This window comes from Fringilla coelebs, assembly GCF_963513975.1.
Source record: "Fringilla coelebs genome assembly, chromosome: 23".
In the NCBI taxonomy this organism is placed as follows: Eukaryota; Metazoa; Chordata; class Aves; order Passeriformes; family Fringillidae; genus Fringilla; species Fringilla coelebs.
The window spans coordinates 3,148,266-3,164,618 of record NC_140049.1 but is presented as its reverse complement, the minus strand read 5'-3'; the positions used below and the strand labels follow the sequence as shown (position 1 = coordinate 3,164,618).

The 16,353-nt window shown below is 49.4% G+C and overlaps 1 protein-coding gene across 4 annotated transcripts in view; it reads left to right on the top strand.

Moving 5' to 3' along the window:
• Nucleotides 1–15,698, top strand: part of DSTYK (dual serine/threonine and tyrosine protein kinase) — a 31,800-nt gene extending 16,102 nt beyond the window's left edge. The window contains exons 6-16 of one of the 4 annotated variants that reach the window (XR_014616715.1): nt 801–977; nt 1,804–1,933; nt 3,455–3,611; nt 5,523–5,655; nt 7,825–7,938; nt 9,579–9,693; nt 10,890–11,024; nt 12,547–12,962; nt 13,016–13,213; nt 14,110–14,121; nt 14,173–15,698. Coding sequence is in view for 1 of the 4 variants with exons in the window: in XM_084220871.1 (XP_084076997.1) it covers nt 801–977; nt 1,804–1,933; nt 3,455–3,611; nt 5,523–5,655; nt 7,825–7,938; nt 9,579–9,693; nt 10,890–11,024; nt 12,547–12,734 (1,149 nt within the window). In the remaining 3 variants the exon portion in view is untranslated. Of the gene's footprint in view, nt 1–800; nt 978–1,803; nt 1,934–3,454; nt 3,612–5,522; nt 5,656–7,824; nt 7,939–9,578; nt 9,694–10,889; nt 11,025–12,546; nt 13,233–14,109; nt 14,122–14,172 lie in introns of those variants that run through there. The other 3 variants (XR_014616716.1, XR_014616717.1, XM_084220871.1) reach the window with 3 other exon arrangements.
• Nucleotides 15,699–16,353: the final 655 nt, after the last annotated feature.

Genomic DNA, 16,353 nt, shown 5'->3' with positions numbered 1-16,353 from the left:
ACAAGATTGGATGTGGCACTGGGTGCCCTGGATTTGGGGTTTATTCCAGGGATTGGGGCCCTGGATTTGGGGTTTATTCCAGGGATTGGGGCCCTGGATTTGGGGTTTATTCCAGGGATTGGTGCCTTGGATTTGGGGCTGTTTTTTGGGATTGGTGCCTTGGATTTGGGGCTGATTGATTTTTGGGATTTGTACATTGGATTGGGGCTGATTTCTGGGACTGGTGCCTTGGACTGGGGCTGGGTTTTGGGATTGGTGCCTTGGATTGGGGCTGATTGCAGGGATTAGTACATTGGATTTGGGCTGATTTTTGGGATTTGTGCCTTGGAATTGGGGCTGATTTTTGGGATTTGTGCCTTGGATTTGGGGCTGATTTTTGGGATTTGTGCCTTGGATTTGGGGTTTATTCCAGGGATTTGTGCCGTGGATTGGGGCTGAGTTTTGGGATTGGTGCCTTGGGTTGGGGTTGATTGCAGAGATTTGTGCCTCGGATTTGGGGTTTATTCCAGGGGTTTGTGCCTTGGACTGAGGCTGAGTTTTGGGATTGGTGCCTTGGATTTGGGATTTGTGCCTTGGATTTGGGGCTGATTTTTGGTATTTGTGCCTTGGATTTGGGGTTTATTCCAGGGATTTGTGCCATGGACTGGGGCTGAGTGTTGGGATTGGTGCCTTGGATTTGGGGTTTGTGCCATGGACTGGGGGCTGATTTTTTGGGGTTTAATTGAGGTGTTGGGGCTGGGTTGAACTGGACGATCCCAAAGCTCTGTGGCTCTGGGGTTGTGACTGGGTGCTTTTCCCAGATAATCCAGCGGATCACCTGGGTCAGCCCCCCGGCCATCACCAGCGACTGGAAGAGGAAGGTGGCCCAGGACGCCATCGAGAGCCTGAGCGCCTCCAAGCTGGCCAAGAGCATCTGCAGCCAGTTCCGCACGCGCCTCAACAGCTCCCACGAGGCCTTCGCCGCCTCCCTGCGCCAGGTGCGGGAAACGGGGCTGGGAAACGGGGCTGGGAGGGCAGGAACTGCCAAAACTGCCTGGGGAATGGGAATGGGGATGGGAATGGGGATGGGGATGGGGATGGGGAGGGAAATGGGGCTGGGAGTGCAGAAACTGCCTGTGGGAATGGGGATGGGAATGGAAATGGGAATGGGAAACGGGGCTGGGAGGGCAGGAACTGCCAGAAACTGCCTGTGGGAATGGGAATGGGGATGGGAATGGGAATGGGAATGGAATGGGAATGGGGAGGGAAACAGGGCTGGGAGGGCAGAAACTGCCAGAAACTGCCTGTGGGAATGGGAATGGGAATGGGGATGGGGATGGGGATGGGGATGGGGATGGGGATGGGGATGGGGATGGGAATGGGGATGGGGATGGGAATGGGAATGGGAGTGGGAATGGGAATGGGGAGGGAAATGAGGGTGTGAGTGCAGAAATTACCAAAACCTGCCTGTGGGAATGGGAATGGGGAGGGAAACGGGGTGGTGTGAGTGCAGAAACTACCAAAAACTGCCCAGGGGAATGGGAGTGGGAATGTGGGAGTTTGACTGCAAAAATGGCAAAAACTGCCCAGGGGACCGGGAATGGGAATGGGGATGGGAGTGGGGATGGGAAGGTGGGGGTTTGACTGCAAAAATTACCAAAAACTGCCCGGGGGATCGGGAATGGGAATGGGAATGGGGAAGGAAATGTGGGGCTGTGACTGCAAAAATTACCAAAAACTGCCCAGGGGATCAGGAATGGGATTGGGCATGGGAATGTGGGGGTGTGAGTGCAAAAGGAGCAGACAGGCAGCGCTGCCCTGCAGCTGGAGGACGGGCACTCGGGCCGGCTGGAGCGCACCGAGGACCTGTGGCTGCGGGTGAGGAAGGAGCACGCGCCCCGGCTGGCCCGGCTCTCCCTGGAGAGCAGATCCCTGCAGGACGTGCTGCTGCACGGTGAGAGCCCGGGAGGGATGGGGATCCTGGTGGGAATGGGGTCCTGCTGGGAATGGGGTCACTGATGGGAATGGGGTCACTGATGGGAATGGGGACACTGCTGGGAATGGGATCACTGCTGGGAATGGGGATCCTGCTGGGAATGGGGACACTGCTGGGAATGGGGACACTGATGGGAATGGGATCACTGCTGGGAATGGGATCACTGCTGGGAATGGGGACACTGCTGGGAATGGGGACACTGCTGGGAATGGGGACACTGCTGGGAATGGGGATCCTGATGGGAATGGGGACACTGATGGGAATGGGGACACTGCTGGGAAGGGATCCTGATGGGAATGGGGTCCTGATGGGAATGGGCATCCTGATGGGAATGGGGACACTGATGGGAATGGGGACACTGATGGGAATGGGGACACTGATGGGAATGGGGACACTGCTGGGAATGGATCACTGCTGGGAGGGGATCACTGCCGGGAATGGATCACTGCTGGGAGGGGACACTGCTGGGAATGGATCCTGCTGGGAGGGGGATCACTGCTGGGAGGGGGATCACTGCTGGGAGGGGGTCACTGCTGGGAGGGGATCCTGATGGGAATGGATCACTGCTGGGAATGGATCCTGCTGGGAGGGGGTCACTGCTGGGAGGGGATCCTGATGGGAGTGGGATCACTGCTGGGAATGGATCACTGCTGGGAATGGTCACTGCTGGGAGTGGGGACACTGCTGGGAGTGGGATCACTGCTGGGAGGGGGATCCTGCTGGGAATGGGGTCACTGCTGGGAATGGTCACTGCTGGGAGTGGGTTGCTGCTGGGAAGGGTTTCCTGCTCCCCCTCCTCCCCAGGCAGCAGCAGATTTTCACTTTATTGTCCAGTGAAAGGGAGGGAATTTGGATTTTCACTCCATTGTCCAGTGGAAGGGAGGGAATTTGGATTTTCACTCCATTGTCCAGTGGAAGGGAGGGAATTTGGATTTTCACTCCATCTTCCAGCCAGGGTTCAACTGGCACCTCCCAGCTGGGAATGTGCAGGAGGGAAAAACATGGATTGGGGCTGGATTGCAGGAACTGGTTCCTTGGATTGGGGATGATTTTGGGGATTTGTGCCCTGGACTGGGGCTGATTTTTGGGACTGGTGCCTTGGATTGGGGCTGATTGCAGGAACTGGTTCCTTGGTTTGGGTTGATCCCAGGGATTTGTGCCCTGGATTGGGGCTGATTGCAGGGATTGGAGCCTTTAATTGGGGCGGATTTTGGGGATTTGTGCCTTGGATTTGGGCTGATTTTTGGGATTTGTGCCCTGGATTGGGGCTGATTGCAGGGATTGGGGCTGATTTGGGGGATTTGTGCCCTGGATTTGGGGCTGATTTTGGGGATTTGTGCCTTTAATTGGGGCTGATTTTTTGGTCCTGGTGCCTTGGATTTGGGGCTGATTTTTGGGATTTGTGCCTTGGATTTGGGGCTGATTTTTTGGTGCTGGTGCCTTGGATTTGGGGCTGATTTCTGGTCTTGTTCCTTGCAGGGAAGCCCAAGCTGGGCAGGGAGCTGGGCCGGGGGCAGTACGGGGTGGTGTACCTGTGTGACAGCTGGGGGGGACACTTCCCCTGCGCCCTCAAATCCGTGGTGCCTCCGGATGAGAAGCACTGGAACGACCTGGCACTGGAATTTCACTACATGAGGTCGGTGTGCTGAGTGCTTCTGCTTGATTATTCAAGCTGGAAATGCCACCCAGCCTGTGGCTGATGTCCCCTTTTGTCACTGAGCTCGGAGTGCCACACCCAGGAATTTGGGATTGGAGCTCCTGGAATGCTCCTTCCTGCTTTAACCAGATTCCCTGCTGCCTGTGCTGTCCAAATTCCGAGGAAATTCGAGTTTGCAGACCATAATAACCAGCAATTCTCCTCCCCTGATTCCTGCTGGTGAATCCTCTCCCTTTTCCCCACTCCTTGTCCTGCCTGAATCCCCAAAAAAGCCAAGGGTGGCTCTGCAGTGCAGAGAGCAGCTGGTTTGCAGTAAACAGCTGCAGGCACAGCCAGCTGAGAGAAGAATGGGTTTTTTTGTCAATCTAACCTTTAAAAAGGCTTTTTTTTTAATTTATTTTTGAATTTAATTGGCTCAGACAGCTGAGGATTGTGTGCTCTGAATCGAAATCTGCAGCTCTGGGGCTTCTTCCCTTGGCCTGGGCTGGAGACTGGGGACAAAAATGACCCAAATTTTGTGTGCTGAGTCTGCTCCAGGTCCCTGCAGGGACTCAAGGGCCAAAAATTACCCCAGGTTTTTATGCTGAGCCTGCTCCAGGTCCCTTCAGGGATTCCTCTGGACTGGGATGGAGAACAGGGCCAAAAATTACCCAAATTTTGTGTGCTGAACCTTCTGCAGAGATTTTGGGGTTTTTTCCCTGGCCTGGGCTGGAGGACAGGGCCAAAAATTACCCCAATTTTCTGTGTTGATCCCTCTGCAAAGATTTTGGGGCTTCTTCCCTTGGCCTGGGCTGGAGACAGGGCCAAAAATGACCCAAATTTTCTGTGCTGAACCTTCTGCAAGTCACTGCAGGGACTCAGGAGCCAAAAATGACCCAGATTTTCTGTGCTGAACCTTCTGCAAAGATTTTGGGGTTTTTTCCCTGGCCTGGGCTGGAGGATGGGATAAAAATGACCCAAATTTTCTGTGCTGACCCTTCTGCAAAGATTTTGGGGCCTCTTCTTTTGGCCTGGGCTGAAGGATGGGATAAAAATGACCCCAAATTTTCTCTGCTGATCCTTCTGCAGAGATTTTGGGGTTTTTTCCCTGGCCTGGGCTGGAGGATGGGATAAAAATGACCCCAAATTTTCTGTCCTGAACCTTCTGCAGAGATTTTGGGGCCTCTTCCCTTGGCCTGGGCTGGAGGATGGGATAAAAATTACCCCAAATTTATGTGCTGATCCTTCTGCAGAGATTTTGGGGTTTTTTTCCTTGGCCTGGGTGGGAAGATGGGATAAAAATGACCCAAATTTTATGTGCTGAACCTTCTGCAGATGTTTTGGGGTTTTTTTCCTGGCCTGGGCTGGAGTATGTGATAAAAATGACCCCAAATTTTTGTGCTGCACCTTCTGCAAAGATTTTGGGGTTTCTTCCCTTGGCCTGGGCTGGAGACAGGCCCAAAAATGATCTCAATTTTTCGTGCTGACCCCTCTGCAGAGATTTTGGGTTTTTTTCTCTGGCCTGGGCTGGAGGACAGGGCCAAAAATTACCCCAATTTTCTGTGTTGATCCCTCTACAGAGATTTTGGGGTTTTTTCCCTGGCCTGGGCTGGAGGATGGGATAAAAATGACCCCAAATTTTTGTGCTGATCCTTCTGCTGAGATTCTGGGTTTTTTTTTTCCTGGCCTGGGCTGGAGACAGGGCCAAAAATGACCCCAAATTTTCTATGCTGAACTTTCTGCAGAGATTTTGGGGCCTCTGCCCTTGGCCTGGGCTGGAGGTTGGGATAAAAAATGACCCCAAATTTTTGTGCTGAACCTTCTACAGAGATTCTGGATGTTTTTTCCCTAGCCTGGGCTGGAGGATGGGATACCAATGACCCCAAATTTTCTGTTCTTTCCCCTCTGCAGGTCCCTGCAGTCCCACGAGAGGCTGGTGCACCTGCACGGCTCGGTGATCGATTACGGCTACGGGGGAGGCTCCAGCATTGCTGTGCTGCTGATCATGGAGAGGCTGCACAGGGACCTCTACACCGGCCTCAAGGTGCCAAATCCCCCTTATTCCGTGTTTATTTTGGTTTTATTTTATCCCTGGAAGTGCCAGGACAGAGCTGGGAGCAGCCTGGTTTAGTGGGAAGGGTCCCTGCCCATGGGATGAGTTTTAATCTCCTTCCCAACCCAAAACTGAACCTCGAATTAAAAAAATTCCCCATTAATATGTAAAATAAATCTGGAATTACTCAATTTTGGTAAAGAAGAGCAGGCCAAAGCAACTTTTAGGCATAAAATCTAAGTTTTCCCCCTTTAGATTAAACCTGGTTTAGTGGGAAATGTCCCTGCCCATGGGTTGAGTTTTAATCTCCCTCCCAACCCAAAACTGATTCTCTAATTAAAAATTCCCCATTAATCTGTAAAATAAATCTGGAATTACTCAATTTTGGTAAAGAAGAGCAAGCCAAAGTAACTTTTAGGCATAAAATCTAAGTTTTATCCCCTCAGGTTACACCTGTTTTAGTGGGAAATGTCCCTGCCCATGGGATGAGTTTTAATCTCCCTCCTGACCCCAAACTGAGCCTCTAATTAAAAAATTCCCCATTAATCTGTAAAACAAAGCTGGAATGACTCAATTTTGGTAAAGAAGAGTAGGCCAAAATAACTTTTAGGCATAAAATCTCAGTTTTTTCCCCCTCAGACTAAACCTGGTTTAGTGGGAAATGTCCCTGCCCATGCGATGAGTTTTCATCTCCCAACCCAAAATTGATTCTCTAATTTAAAAATCCTCTTTAATCTGTTAAAAAAAACTAAAATTACTCAATTTTAGTAAGAAGAGCAGGCCAAAGTAACATTTAGGAATAAAATCTGAGTTTTGCACCTCAGATTAAACCTGTTTTAGTGGAAAATGTCCCTGTCCATGGGATGAGTTTTAATCTCCTTCCCAACCCCAAAACTGATTCTCCAATTAAAAATCCCCCATTAATCCATAAAACAAAGCTGGAATTACTCAATTTTGGTAAAGCAGAGCAGTCCAAAGCAACATTTAGGAATAAAATCTGAGTTTTATCCCCTCAGATTAAACCTGTTTTAATGGTAAATGTCCCTGCCCATGCAATGAGTTTTAATCTCCCTCCTGACCCCAAAACTGAGTCTCTAATTAAAAATTCCCCATTAATATGTAAAATAAATCTGGAATTACTCAATTTTGGTAAAGAAGAGCTGGCCAAAGCAGCTTTTAGGACTAAAATCTAAGTTTTCCCCCTTTAGATTAAACCTGTTTTAGTGGGAAATGTCCCTGCCCATGGGTTGAGTTTTAATCTCCCTCCCAACCCAAAACTGAGTCTCTAATTAAAAATTCCCCATTAATATGTAAAATAAATCTGGAATTACTCCATTTTGGTAAAGAAGAGCAAGCCAAAGCAACTTTTAGGCATAAAATCTGAGTTTTTTTCCCCTCAGACTAAACCTGGTTTAGTGGGAAGTGCCCCCCTGCCCAAGGGATGAGTTTTCATCTCCTGACCCAAAACTGATTCTCTAATTTAGAAAAATCCCCATTAATCTGTAAAACAAAGCTGGAATTTCTCAATTTTATTAAAGAAGAGCAATCCAAAGCAACTTTTAGGCATAAAATCTAAGTTTTCCCCCTCAGACTAAACCTGGTTTTGTGGGAAATGTCCCTGCCCTTGGGATGAGTTTTCATCTCCCAACCCAAAACTGATTCTCTAATTAAAAATCCCCCATTAATCTATTAAAAGAAAAAAAGCTGGAATCAATCAATTTTATTAAAGAAAGGCAGGCCAAAGTAACTTTTAGCCATAAAATCTAAGTTTTCCCCCTCAGACTAAATGTGTTTTAGTGGGAAGTGCCCCTCTGCCCTTGGGATGAGTTTTCATCTCCCAACCCAAAACTGATTCTCTAATTTAAAAAAATCCCCATTAATCTGTAAAAATAAGCTGGAATTAATCAATTTTAGTAAAGAAGAGCAGGGCAAAGTAACTTTTAGGCATAAAATCTAAGTTTTCCCCCTCAAACTAAATGTGTTTTAGTGGGAAGTGCCCGTCTGCCCAAGGGATGATTTTTCATCTCCCAACCCAAAACTGATTCTCCAATTAAAAATTCCCCATTAATCTGTAAAATAAATCTGGAATGACTCAATTTTGGCAAAGCAGAGCAGTCCAAAGCAGCATTTAGCACTAAACTCATATTTTTTTCCCCTCAGGCTGGGCTGGAGCTGGAGCCACGGCTGCAGATCGCCTTGGACGTGGTGGAGGGGATCCGGTACCTGCACAGCCAGGGCTTGGTGCACAGGGACATCAAACTCAAAAACGTCCTGGTGAGCCAAATCTGCCTCATCCCACTGCCTTTTCCATGGGATGAAACAAGAATAAATAATAATATAAATATAAATAATATATATATAAATATATATATTTATATGTATATATATTTTTGTATATATTTATATATATATTTGTGTGTATATATATATATATTTGTATATATATATATATATATATAAATAAATAATAAACAGGGAATAAATTTTTCCATGTGTTTTTTTTTAATTTAAGCTGTTCTGTGTCAGCCACAGGGAGGTTTGGCTGATCCTTTCCTGGCTGGAATTTTGGGGCAAAGGGAGGAGGAGGATCTCACACAGGGCAGGATTGATGTGCAAAATCACCAGCCCCTGGCTGGGGGATAATTGGCATTGATTCCATCACTCACAGAAGGCTGATTAATAATAATCTTTATTAAGACACTCTATTAAGGGGGTTAAATGTAATTATTTATTAAGAAACCTTAGAAAAATATTGCTTTTAGTTACTGTACAGCTGGACCTCAATCCAAACACCATCAGCACTGGTTAATTAAGAAAAGACACTTTGGTGAACAAATCTCCATAACACATTTTAAATGTTCACAGCAACAGGTGCAGCAAGAGAATATAAGAATTGTCCCTCATTCTTGTCTCTGATCTTCTGCAGAGATTTTTGGGGCTTTTTCCCTTGGACTGGGATGAAGAACAGGGTCAAAAATGACCCAAATTTTCTCTGCTGAACCTTCTGCAGAGATTTTTGGGGCTTTTTCCCTTGGCCTGGGCTGGAGAATAGGGTCAAAAAATACCCAGATTTTGTGTGCTGAGCCTTCTGCAGAGATTTTTGGGGCTTTTTCCCTTGGACTGGGATGGAGAATAGGGTCAAAAATTACCCAAATTTTGTGTGCTGAATCTTCTGTCAGTCCCTCCAGGGAATTGGGGGCCAAAAATGACCCAAATTTTTTGTGCTGATCCCTCTGCAGAGATTCTGGGGCTTCTTCCCTTGGACTGGGATGGAGAATAGGGTCAAAAAATACCCAGATTTTGTGTGATGAACCTTCTTCAGAGATTTTTGGGGCTTTTTCCCTTGGACTGGGATGGAGAATAGGGTCAAAAAATACCCAGATTTTGTGTGATGAACCTTCTTCAGAGATTTTTGGGGCTTTTTCCCTTGGACTGGGATGGAGAATAGGGTCAAAAATTACCCAAATTTTGTGTGCTGAACCTTCTGCCAGTCCTTGCAGGGAATTGGGGGCCAAAAATCACCCAAATTTTCTCTGCTGAACCTTCTGCAGAGATTTTTGGGGCTTTTTCCCTTGGCCTGGGCTGGAGGACAGGATCAAGAATTACCCAGATTTTTTATGCTGAACCTTCTGCAGAGATTTTGGGGCTTCTTCCCTTGGACTGGGATGAGGACAGGGCCAAAAATGACCCAAATTTTCTCTGCTGAACCTTCTGCAGAGGCAGGACAATGCCTGGGAGGGTTGTGTGTTGCTGCCACAGAGCACATCCCGAGCTGTTTATTTTCCACTCTCATTACGTGGTTATGACAGCAACCAGAAAAAATGTCATAATTTTTTTTTTTTTTTTTTTTTTTGCAAAACCAGCACAATATCAAAAATCAATATTTCACTTATTTCACTTTTTTTTTTTCCCAGCTGGACAAAAAGAATAGGGCCAAAATCACAGATTTGGGGTTCTGCAAACCCGAGGCCATGATGTCTGGCAGCATCGTGGGCACCCCCATCCACATGGCTCCCGAGCTCTTCACAGGTAGGATCCCTGGAATTCTGAAGGAAATTCCTTGGAATTCCCCTCTCAGTAGCTCCTGAGAGCATTCCAAGCCCAGGGAATTCCCTGCTTTCCATGCATGCCATGGATTTTTCCCTGTGGCAGAGGATGATGGGGTTGGTCAGCTCTGCTGAGGTAATTAACACCCTTGCAATTAGAAGGGTAATTAACATGAGGAGGAAGCTGGAAATCCTTGGCTTTCATGGGGAAATAGTCCAGGAAGGAATTCCCAAGCTGTTCCTCCCTTTGGATTCTCTGGGAATCCTGGCAGCTGCTCTGAGGGTTTTTCCTGAGTTTTGGAAGCACCTGGAAATTCACATCCCACTTATCCCAAATCCTTTTGTTCTGCCAGAGCTGCTCCTGCTTGGATGAGGTTGGGATCCACTGGAAGCACCTCAGTTTGTGTGGATTTAGGGGATATCTGGGATATTCTGGGATGAGAGGCTCCTACAGGTGCTGGGATCCACTGGAAGCACCTCAGTTTGTGTGGATTTGGGGGATATGTGGGATATTCTGGGATGTTTGGCTCCTACAGGTGTTGGGATCCACTGGAAGCACCTCAGTTTGTGTGGATTTGGGGGATATCTGGGATATTTATGGGATGTTTGGCTCCTACAGGTGTTGGGATCCACTGGAAGCACCTCAGTTTGTGTGGATTTGGGGGATATCTGGGATATTTATGGGCTGTTTGGCTCCTACAGGTGTTGGGATCCACTGGAAGCACCTCAGTTTGTGTGGATTTGGGGGATATCTGGGATATTCCTGGGATGTTTGGCTCCTCAGTTTGTGTGGATTTGGGGGATATCTGGGATATTCTGGGATGAGAGGCTCCTACAGGTGTTGGGATCCACTGGAAACACCTCAGTTTGTGTGGATTTGGGGGATATCTGGGATATTTCTGGGATGAAATATCCCAGAAATTGGCTCTCACAGAATGTTGGTGTTTAAAACACACCTGAGCTCAGCTGGGGAATTCCTGGTACAGCTTAAATTTATAAATCCTGGGAATTAGAAAAGCTGAACCTTGATCCCAGCTCCTGCTGATTTCCTGGGTTTCACACGAGTTTTCCCTTCCTGCTGTGACAAAATTGAGGTTTAAATTTGGGGAGGTGGGAGCCTGGAATCACCTCTGATCCTGCCCAGCTCCCAGGGATTTTTCCCTGTTTTATTTTTCCCAGGGAAATACGACAATTCCGTGGATGTTTATGCCTTTGGGATCCTCTTCTGGTACCTCTGCTCGGGCCATGTGAAGTTACCTGAGGCTTTTGAGAGGTGTGCCAGCAAAGATCACCTGTGGAACAACGTCAGGAGAGGTACCTGGGCCTGCCTCAGCTCCCAAAACCCCTGGGCTGGTGGGAAAATCCAGGTTTATCCTGGTGGTGGAGAGGTGAAAGGTGAAAATCCCAGAATTCCTGAAGTTGGAAAAGATTTCTGGGGTCGATTCCACCTGCTTTCCCTGGATGTGGGCACAGGGCAGGGCTTTCCCTGGAAATTGCTGGAAATTCCTGGGGATCCCAGTGTGCCACACAAGGCCTCCACCTGCTTTCCCTGGAAATTCCTGGAAATTCCTGGTGATCCTGCTGTGCCACCCAGCCCCTCCATGTGCTTTCCCTGGAAATTCCTGGGGATCCCAATGTGCCACCCAACCCCTGCACCTGCTCTCCCTGGAAATTCCTGGAAATTCCTGATGATCCTGCTGTGCCACCCTTCTTTCCCTGGGTGTGGGCAGGGTTTCCCTGGAAATTCCTGGCATTCCTGGTGATCCCAATTTGCCACCCAGCTCCTCCATGTGCTTTCCCTGGAAATTCCTGGCATTCCTGGTGATCCCAGTGTGCCACCCAACCCCTCCACCTGCTTTTCCTGGAAATTCTTGGTGATCCCACTGTGCCACCCAGCTCCTCCACCTGCTTTCCCTGCAAATTCCTGGCATTCCTGGTGATCCCCTGTGCCACCCAACCTCTCCACTTGGAAATTCCTGGCATTCCTGGTGATCCCAGTGTGCCACCCAACCCCTGCACCTGCTTTCCCTGGAAATTCCTGGTGATTTCCTGTTCCACCCAACCCCTGCTCCTGCTTTCCCTGGATGTGAGCAGGGTTTTCCCTGGAAATTCCTGGCATTCCTGGTGATCTCCTGTGCCACCCAACCCCTCCACCTGCTTTCCCTGGAAATTCCTGGTGATCCCCTGTGCCATCCAACCCCTCCACCTGCTTTCCCTGGAAATTCCTGGTGATCCCCTGTGCCCCCCAGCCCCTCCACCTGCTTTCCCTGGAAATTCCTGGAAATTCCTGGTGATCCCACTGTGCCACCCAGCCCCTCCATTTGCTTTCCCTGGAAATTCCTGGTGATCCCCTGTGCCACCCAACCCCTGCTCCTGCTTTCCTTGGATGTGAGCATGGGGCAGGGCTTTCCCTGGAAATTCCTGGTGAATCCCCTGTGCCATCCAACCCCTCCACCTGCTTTTCCTGGAAATTCTTGGTGATCCCACTGTGCCACCCAGCTCCTCCAACTGCTTTCCCTGGAAATTCCTGGAAATTCCTGGTGATCTCCTGTGCCACCCAACCCCTGCACGTGCTTTCCCTGGAAGTGAGCAGGGTTTTCCCTGGAAATTCCTGGTGATCCCCTGTGCCCCCCAGCCCCTGCACCTCCTTTCCCTGGAAATTCCTGGAAATTCCTGGTGATCCCCTGTGCCCCCCAGCCCCTGCCCGTGCTTTTCCCTGGAAATTCCTGGTGATCCCCTGTGCCCCCCAGCCCCTGCCCGTGCTTTCCCTGGATGCGAGCAGGGTTTTCCCCGGCAGTAGTTCCCGGCATTCCCGGTGATCCCGCTGTGTTTCCAGGGGTGCGTCCGGAGCGGCTGCCGGTGTTTGACGAGGAGTGCTGGCAGCTGATGGAAGCCTGCTGGGACGGGGACTCCTCCCAGCGGCCTCTCCTGGGAATCGTGCAGCCCATGCTCCAGGGAATCATGGACAGGCTCTGCCGGGCCCCCTCCGAGCATCCCAGCAAAGGCCTGGATGACTCCACCTGAGCGGGAATCGATGTCGGGAATTTGGGGAATTCCAGCCCCGCCCCGGCCGCGGGGCTGCGAGGCGGGCGACCAGGGGGGACAGGGAGGGGCTCGGAGGGGGCACGGCCACATCCCGATCCCACTTTGTTATCCCGATGGAATTGTGGGGGACAGGGAGGGGCTCGGAGGGGGCACGGCCACATCCCGATCCCACTTTGTTATCCCGATGGAATTGTGGGGGTCAGGGAGGTGACAGCTCCATCCCAATCCTGTTATCCCTATGGAATTGTGTGGGACAGGAGGGGCTCGGAGGGGGGACGGCTCCGTCCCGATCCCACTTTGTTATCCCGATGGAATTGTGTGGGACAGGGGGAGGTGACAGCTCCATCCCAATCCTGTTATCCCTATGGAATTGTGGGGGTCAGGGAGGGGCTCGGAGGGGGCACAGCCCCATCCCGATCCCACTTTGTTATCCCTATGGAATTGTGTGGGACAGGGAGGTGACAGCTCCATCCCACTTTGTTATCCCGATGGAATTGTGGGGGACAGGGAGGGGCTTGGAGGGGGCACGGCCACATCCCGATCCCACTTTGTTATCCCTATGGAATTGTGGGGGACAGGAGGGGCTCAGAGGGGGCACGGCCACATCCCGATCCCGATCCTATGGAATTGTGTGGGACGGGGGGGACAGCTCCATCCCGATCCCACCCTATGGAATTGTGGGGGTCAGGGAGGTGACAGCTCCATCCCAATCCTGGTATCCCTATGGAATTGTGGGGGTCAGGGAGGGGCTCGGAGGGGGCACGGCCACATCCAGATCCCACTTTGTTATCCCTATGGAATTGTGGGGGTCAGGGAGGTGACAGCTCCATCCCAATCCTGTTATCCCTATGGAATTGTGTGGGACAGAGGGGAACTCATGGGTGGTGACAGCTCCATCCCAATCCTGTTATCCCTATGGAATTGTGTGGGACAGGGAGGGTGACAGCTCCATCCTGATCCTGGTATCCCTATGGAATTCTTTGGGACAAGGAGGGGCTCGGAGGGGGGACGGCTCCATCCCGATCCCTGTATCCCTATGGAATTGTGTGGGACAAAGTGGGGGAGAGCTCCATCCCAATCCCATCCTATGGAATTGTGTGGGACAGAGGGGAACTCATGGGGGGTGACAGCTCCATCCCAATCCCAATCCTGTTATCCCTATGGAATTGTTTGGGACAGGGAGGTGACAGCTCCATCCCAATCCTGGTATCCTTATGGAATTGTTTGGGACCAGGAGGGGCTCAGAGGGGTGACAGCTCCATCCTAATCCCACCCTATGGAATTGTCTGGGACAGGGAGGGTGACAGCTCCATCCCAATCCTGTTATCCCCATGGAATTGTCCGGGACAGGGAGGGGCTCAGAGGGGTGAAAGCTCCATCCCAATCCCACCCTATGGAATTGTTTGGGACAAGGAAGGTGACAGCTCCATCCCAATCCCACCCTATGGAATTGTCTGGGACAGGGGGGTGACAGCTCCATCCCAATCCCACCCTGCTCTCCCCATGGAATTCAGGCATGGAAATCCCAAACCCTTCCTGCTGACGCTGGGGCTTTGGGAGGGATCCATGGGATGGGAAAATCCCTCCCCAAAACCCCAGGAGAACCACCCTGCCCCTCCCCCTGCCTTGGGCAGCAATTCCAGAGCGCTGGGAGAGGAAGGAAAAGGCACCAAACTTTAGGATAAGGAATTGTTGGGGAGCTCCAAGGAGCTGGAAATGTTTACATGGACAGGAGCAAAGCTTCCGTTTATTTTTATTTTTTTTTTCCTATGGGGACATGGAAAACCCCACCTGGATAAGCTATTGATCCCTAATCCCAATTTTTCCTCCTCTTTTTTTTTCTCCTCCCCTCTCTCCTTTGCTTCCTTCAATTTCTTGGAATGGCTGGAGAAACCTTCCCTTGCTTCCTCAGAGGTTCTGCTTGGTAGCAGCACAAAAATCCCTCAAAATTCTTGATTTCTCCATGGGGGGAAAAGTGCCAAAATTCCTTTAAAATCAGGATTTGGGGCTTGGAATTCATGGGATTGTCCTGGCAGGTTTTAAGCCAGGCTGAGTGTGCACAGGAATATTTTAAAAATGAGGATTTTCCATCTTTTTCAAGCTGGATGGGAAGAAAGATCCTTCCTTCTTCCCCTCACTTCCACTCCAGGGCTGGAATTTGGTTGGAAAAAATTAAAAATAAAAAATGGGGATAGGGAAGAAGGGGATCCTGGGCAAGGTGGTTTGTCCCAAATTCCTGGAAATCCCAGTTTGCTTCCTGCCATTTGGAAATTGGTTGGAATTTGGTTGGAAAGAATTTAAAAAAATATATAAAAAATGGGGATAGGGAAGAAGGGGATCCTGGACAAAGTTGTCTTTCCCAAATTCCTGGAAATCCCAGTTTGCTTCCTGAAATTTGGAATTTGGTTGGAATTTGGTTGGAATTTGGTTGGAATTTGGTTGGAAAGAATTAAAAAAAAAAAAAAAATGGGGATAGGGAAGAAGGGGATCCTGGGCAAGGTGGTTTGTCCCAAATTCCTGGAAATCCCAGTTTGCTTCCTGCCATTTGGAATTTGGTTGGAATTTGGTTGGAAAGAATTAAAAAAAAAAATAAAAAAAGGGGATAAGGAAGAAGGGGATCCTGGACAAGGTGGTTTGTCCCAAATTCCTGGGAATCCCAGTTTGCTTCCTGCACTTTTGGGGTGGAATTGGGCTGATGTGGAGCAGGAAATGCCCTTTGGAGAGGAACTGAGGAGTTGGGAATTCCTTGGCTGAAATTCTGAAATTCCAGCTGCCCCAGGATGGGTTTAGTGGGAATCTTTTTTTTGTTTTGTTTTGTTTTTTTCCTTTCTTTGTGCAATAAAATGGATTCAGGAGCTTTTTATGGAGGAAAAAAAAAATGAAAAGAAAACACAAAAATGCTTTTTTTGGTTTCTTCTCTTCACCTGGGGGGGATGGGCCAGAATTCCCAGTGGGATGGGGGCAGATCCAACCTCTCCTGCTGTTCCAGAGTGGGAATTTTATGGATTCAATCCCTGTTTTGTCATTCCAGAATGATGTTTTAATGGATCCATCCTCTCTCCTGCCATTCCAGAGTAGGAATTTTATGGATCCAGCTCCTGGTTTGGCATTCCCAGAGGGGATTTGGATGGATTTAACCTCTCCTGCCATTCCAGAGTGAGGTTTTTATGGATCCAATCCCTGTTTTGGCATTCCAGAGTGGGAGTTTTATGGATCCACTCCCTGCTCTGCCATTCCAGAGTGGGAATTTTATGGATCCACTCCCTGCTCTGCCATTCCAGAGTGGATTTGTGTAGATCCAGTCTCTGTATTTGAATTCCAGAGGGTTTTTTTTAATGGATCCAACCTCTCCTGCCACTCCAGAGCGGGAATTTTATGGATTTAACCTCTCCTAGCATCCCCAGAGTGGGAATTTTATGAATCCAATCTCTGCTCTGCCATTCCAAAGGGGTTTTTTAATGGATCCATCCTCTCTCCTGGCATTCCAGAGTGGGAATTTTATGGATCCAATCCCTGTTTTGGCATTCCAGAGTGGATTTGTGTAGATCCTCTGGAAAAGCGGGAAGGACCCTGAGGAAAAACCCCTGGAAAAGCGGGA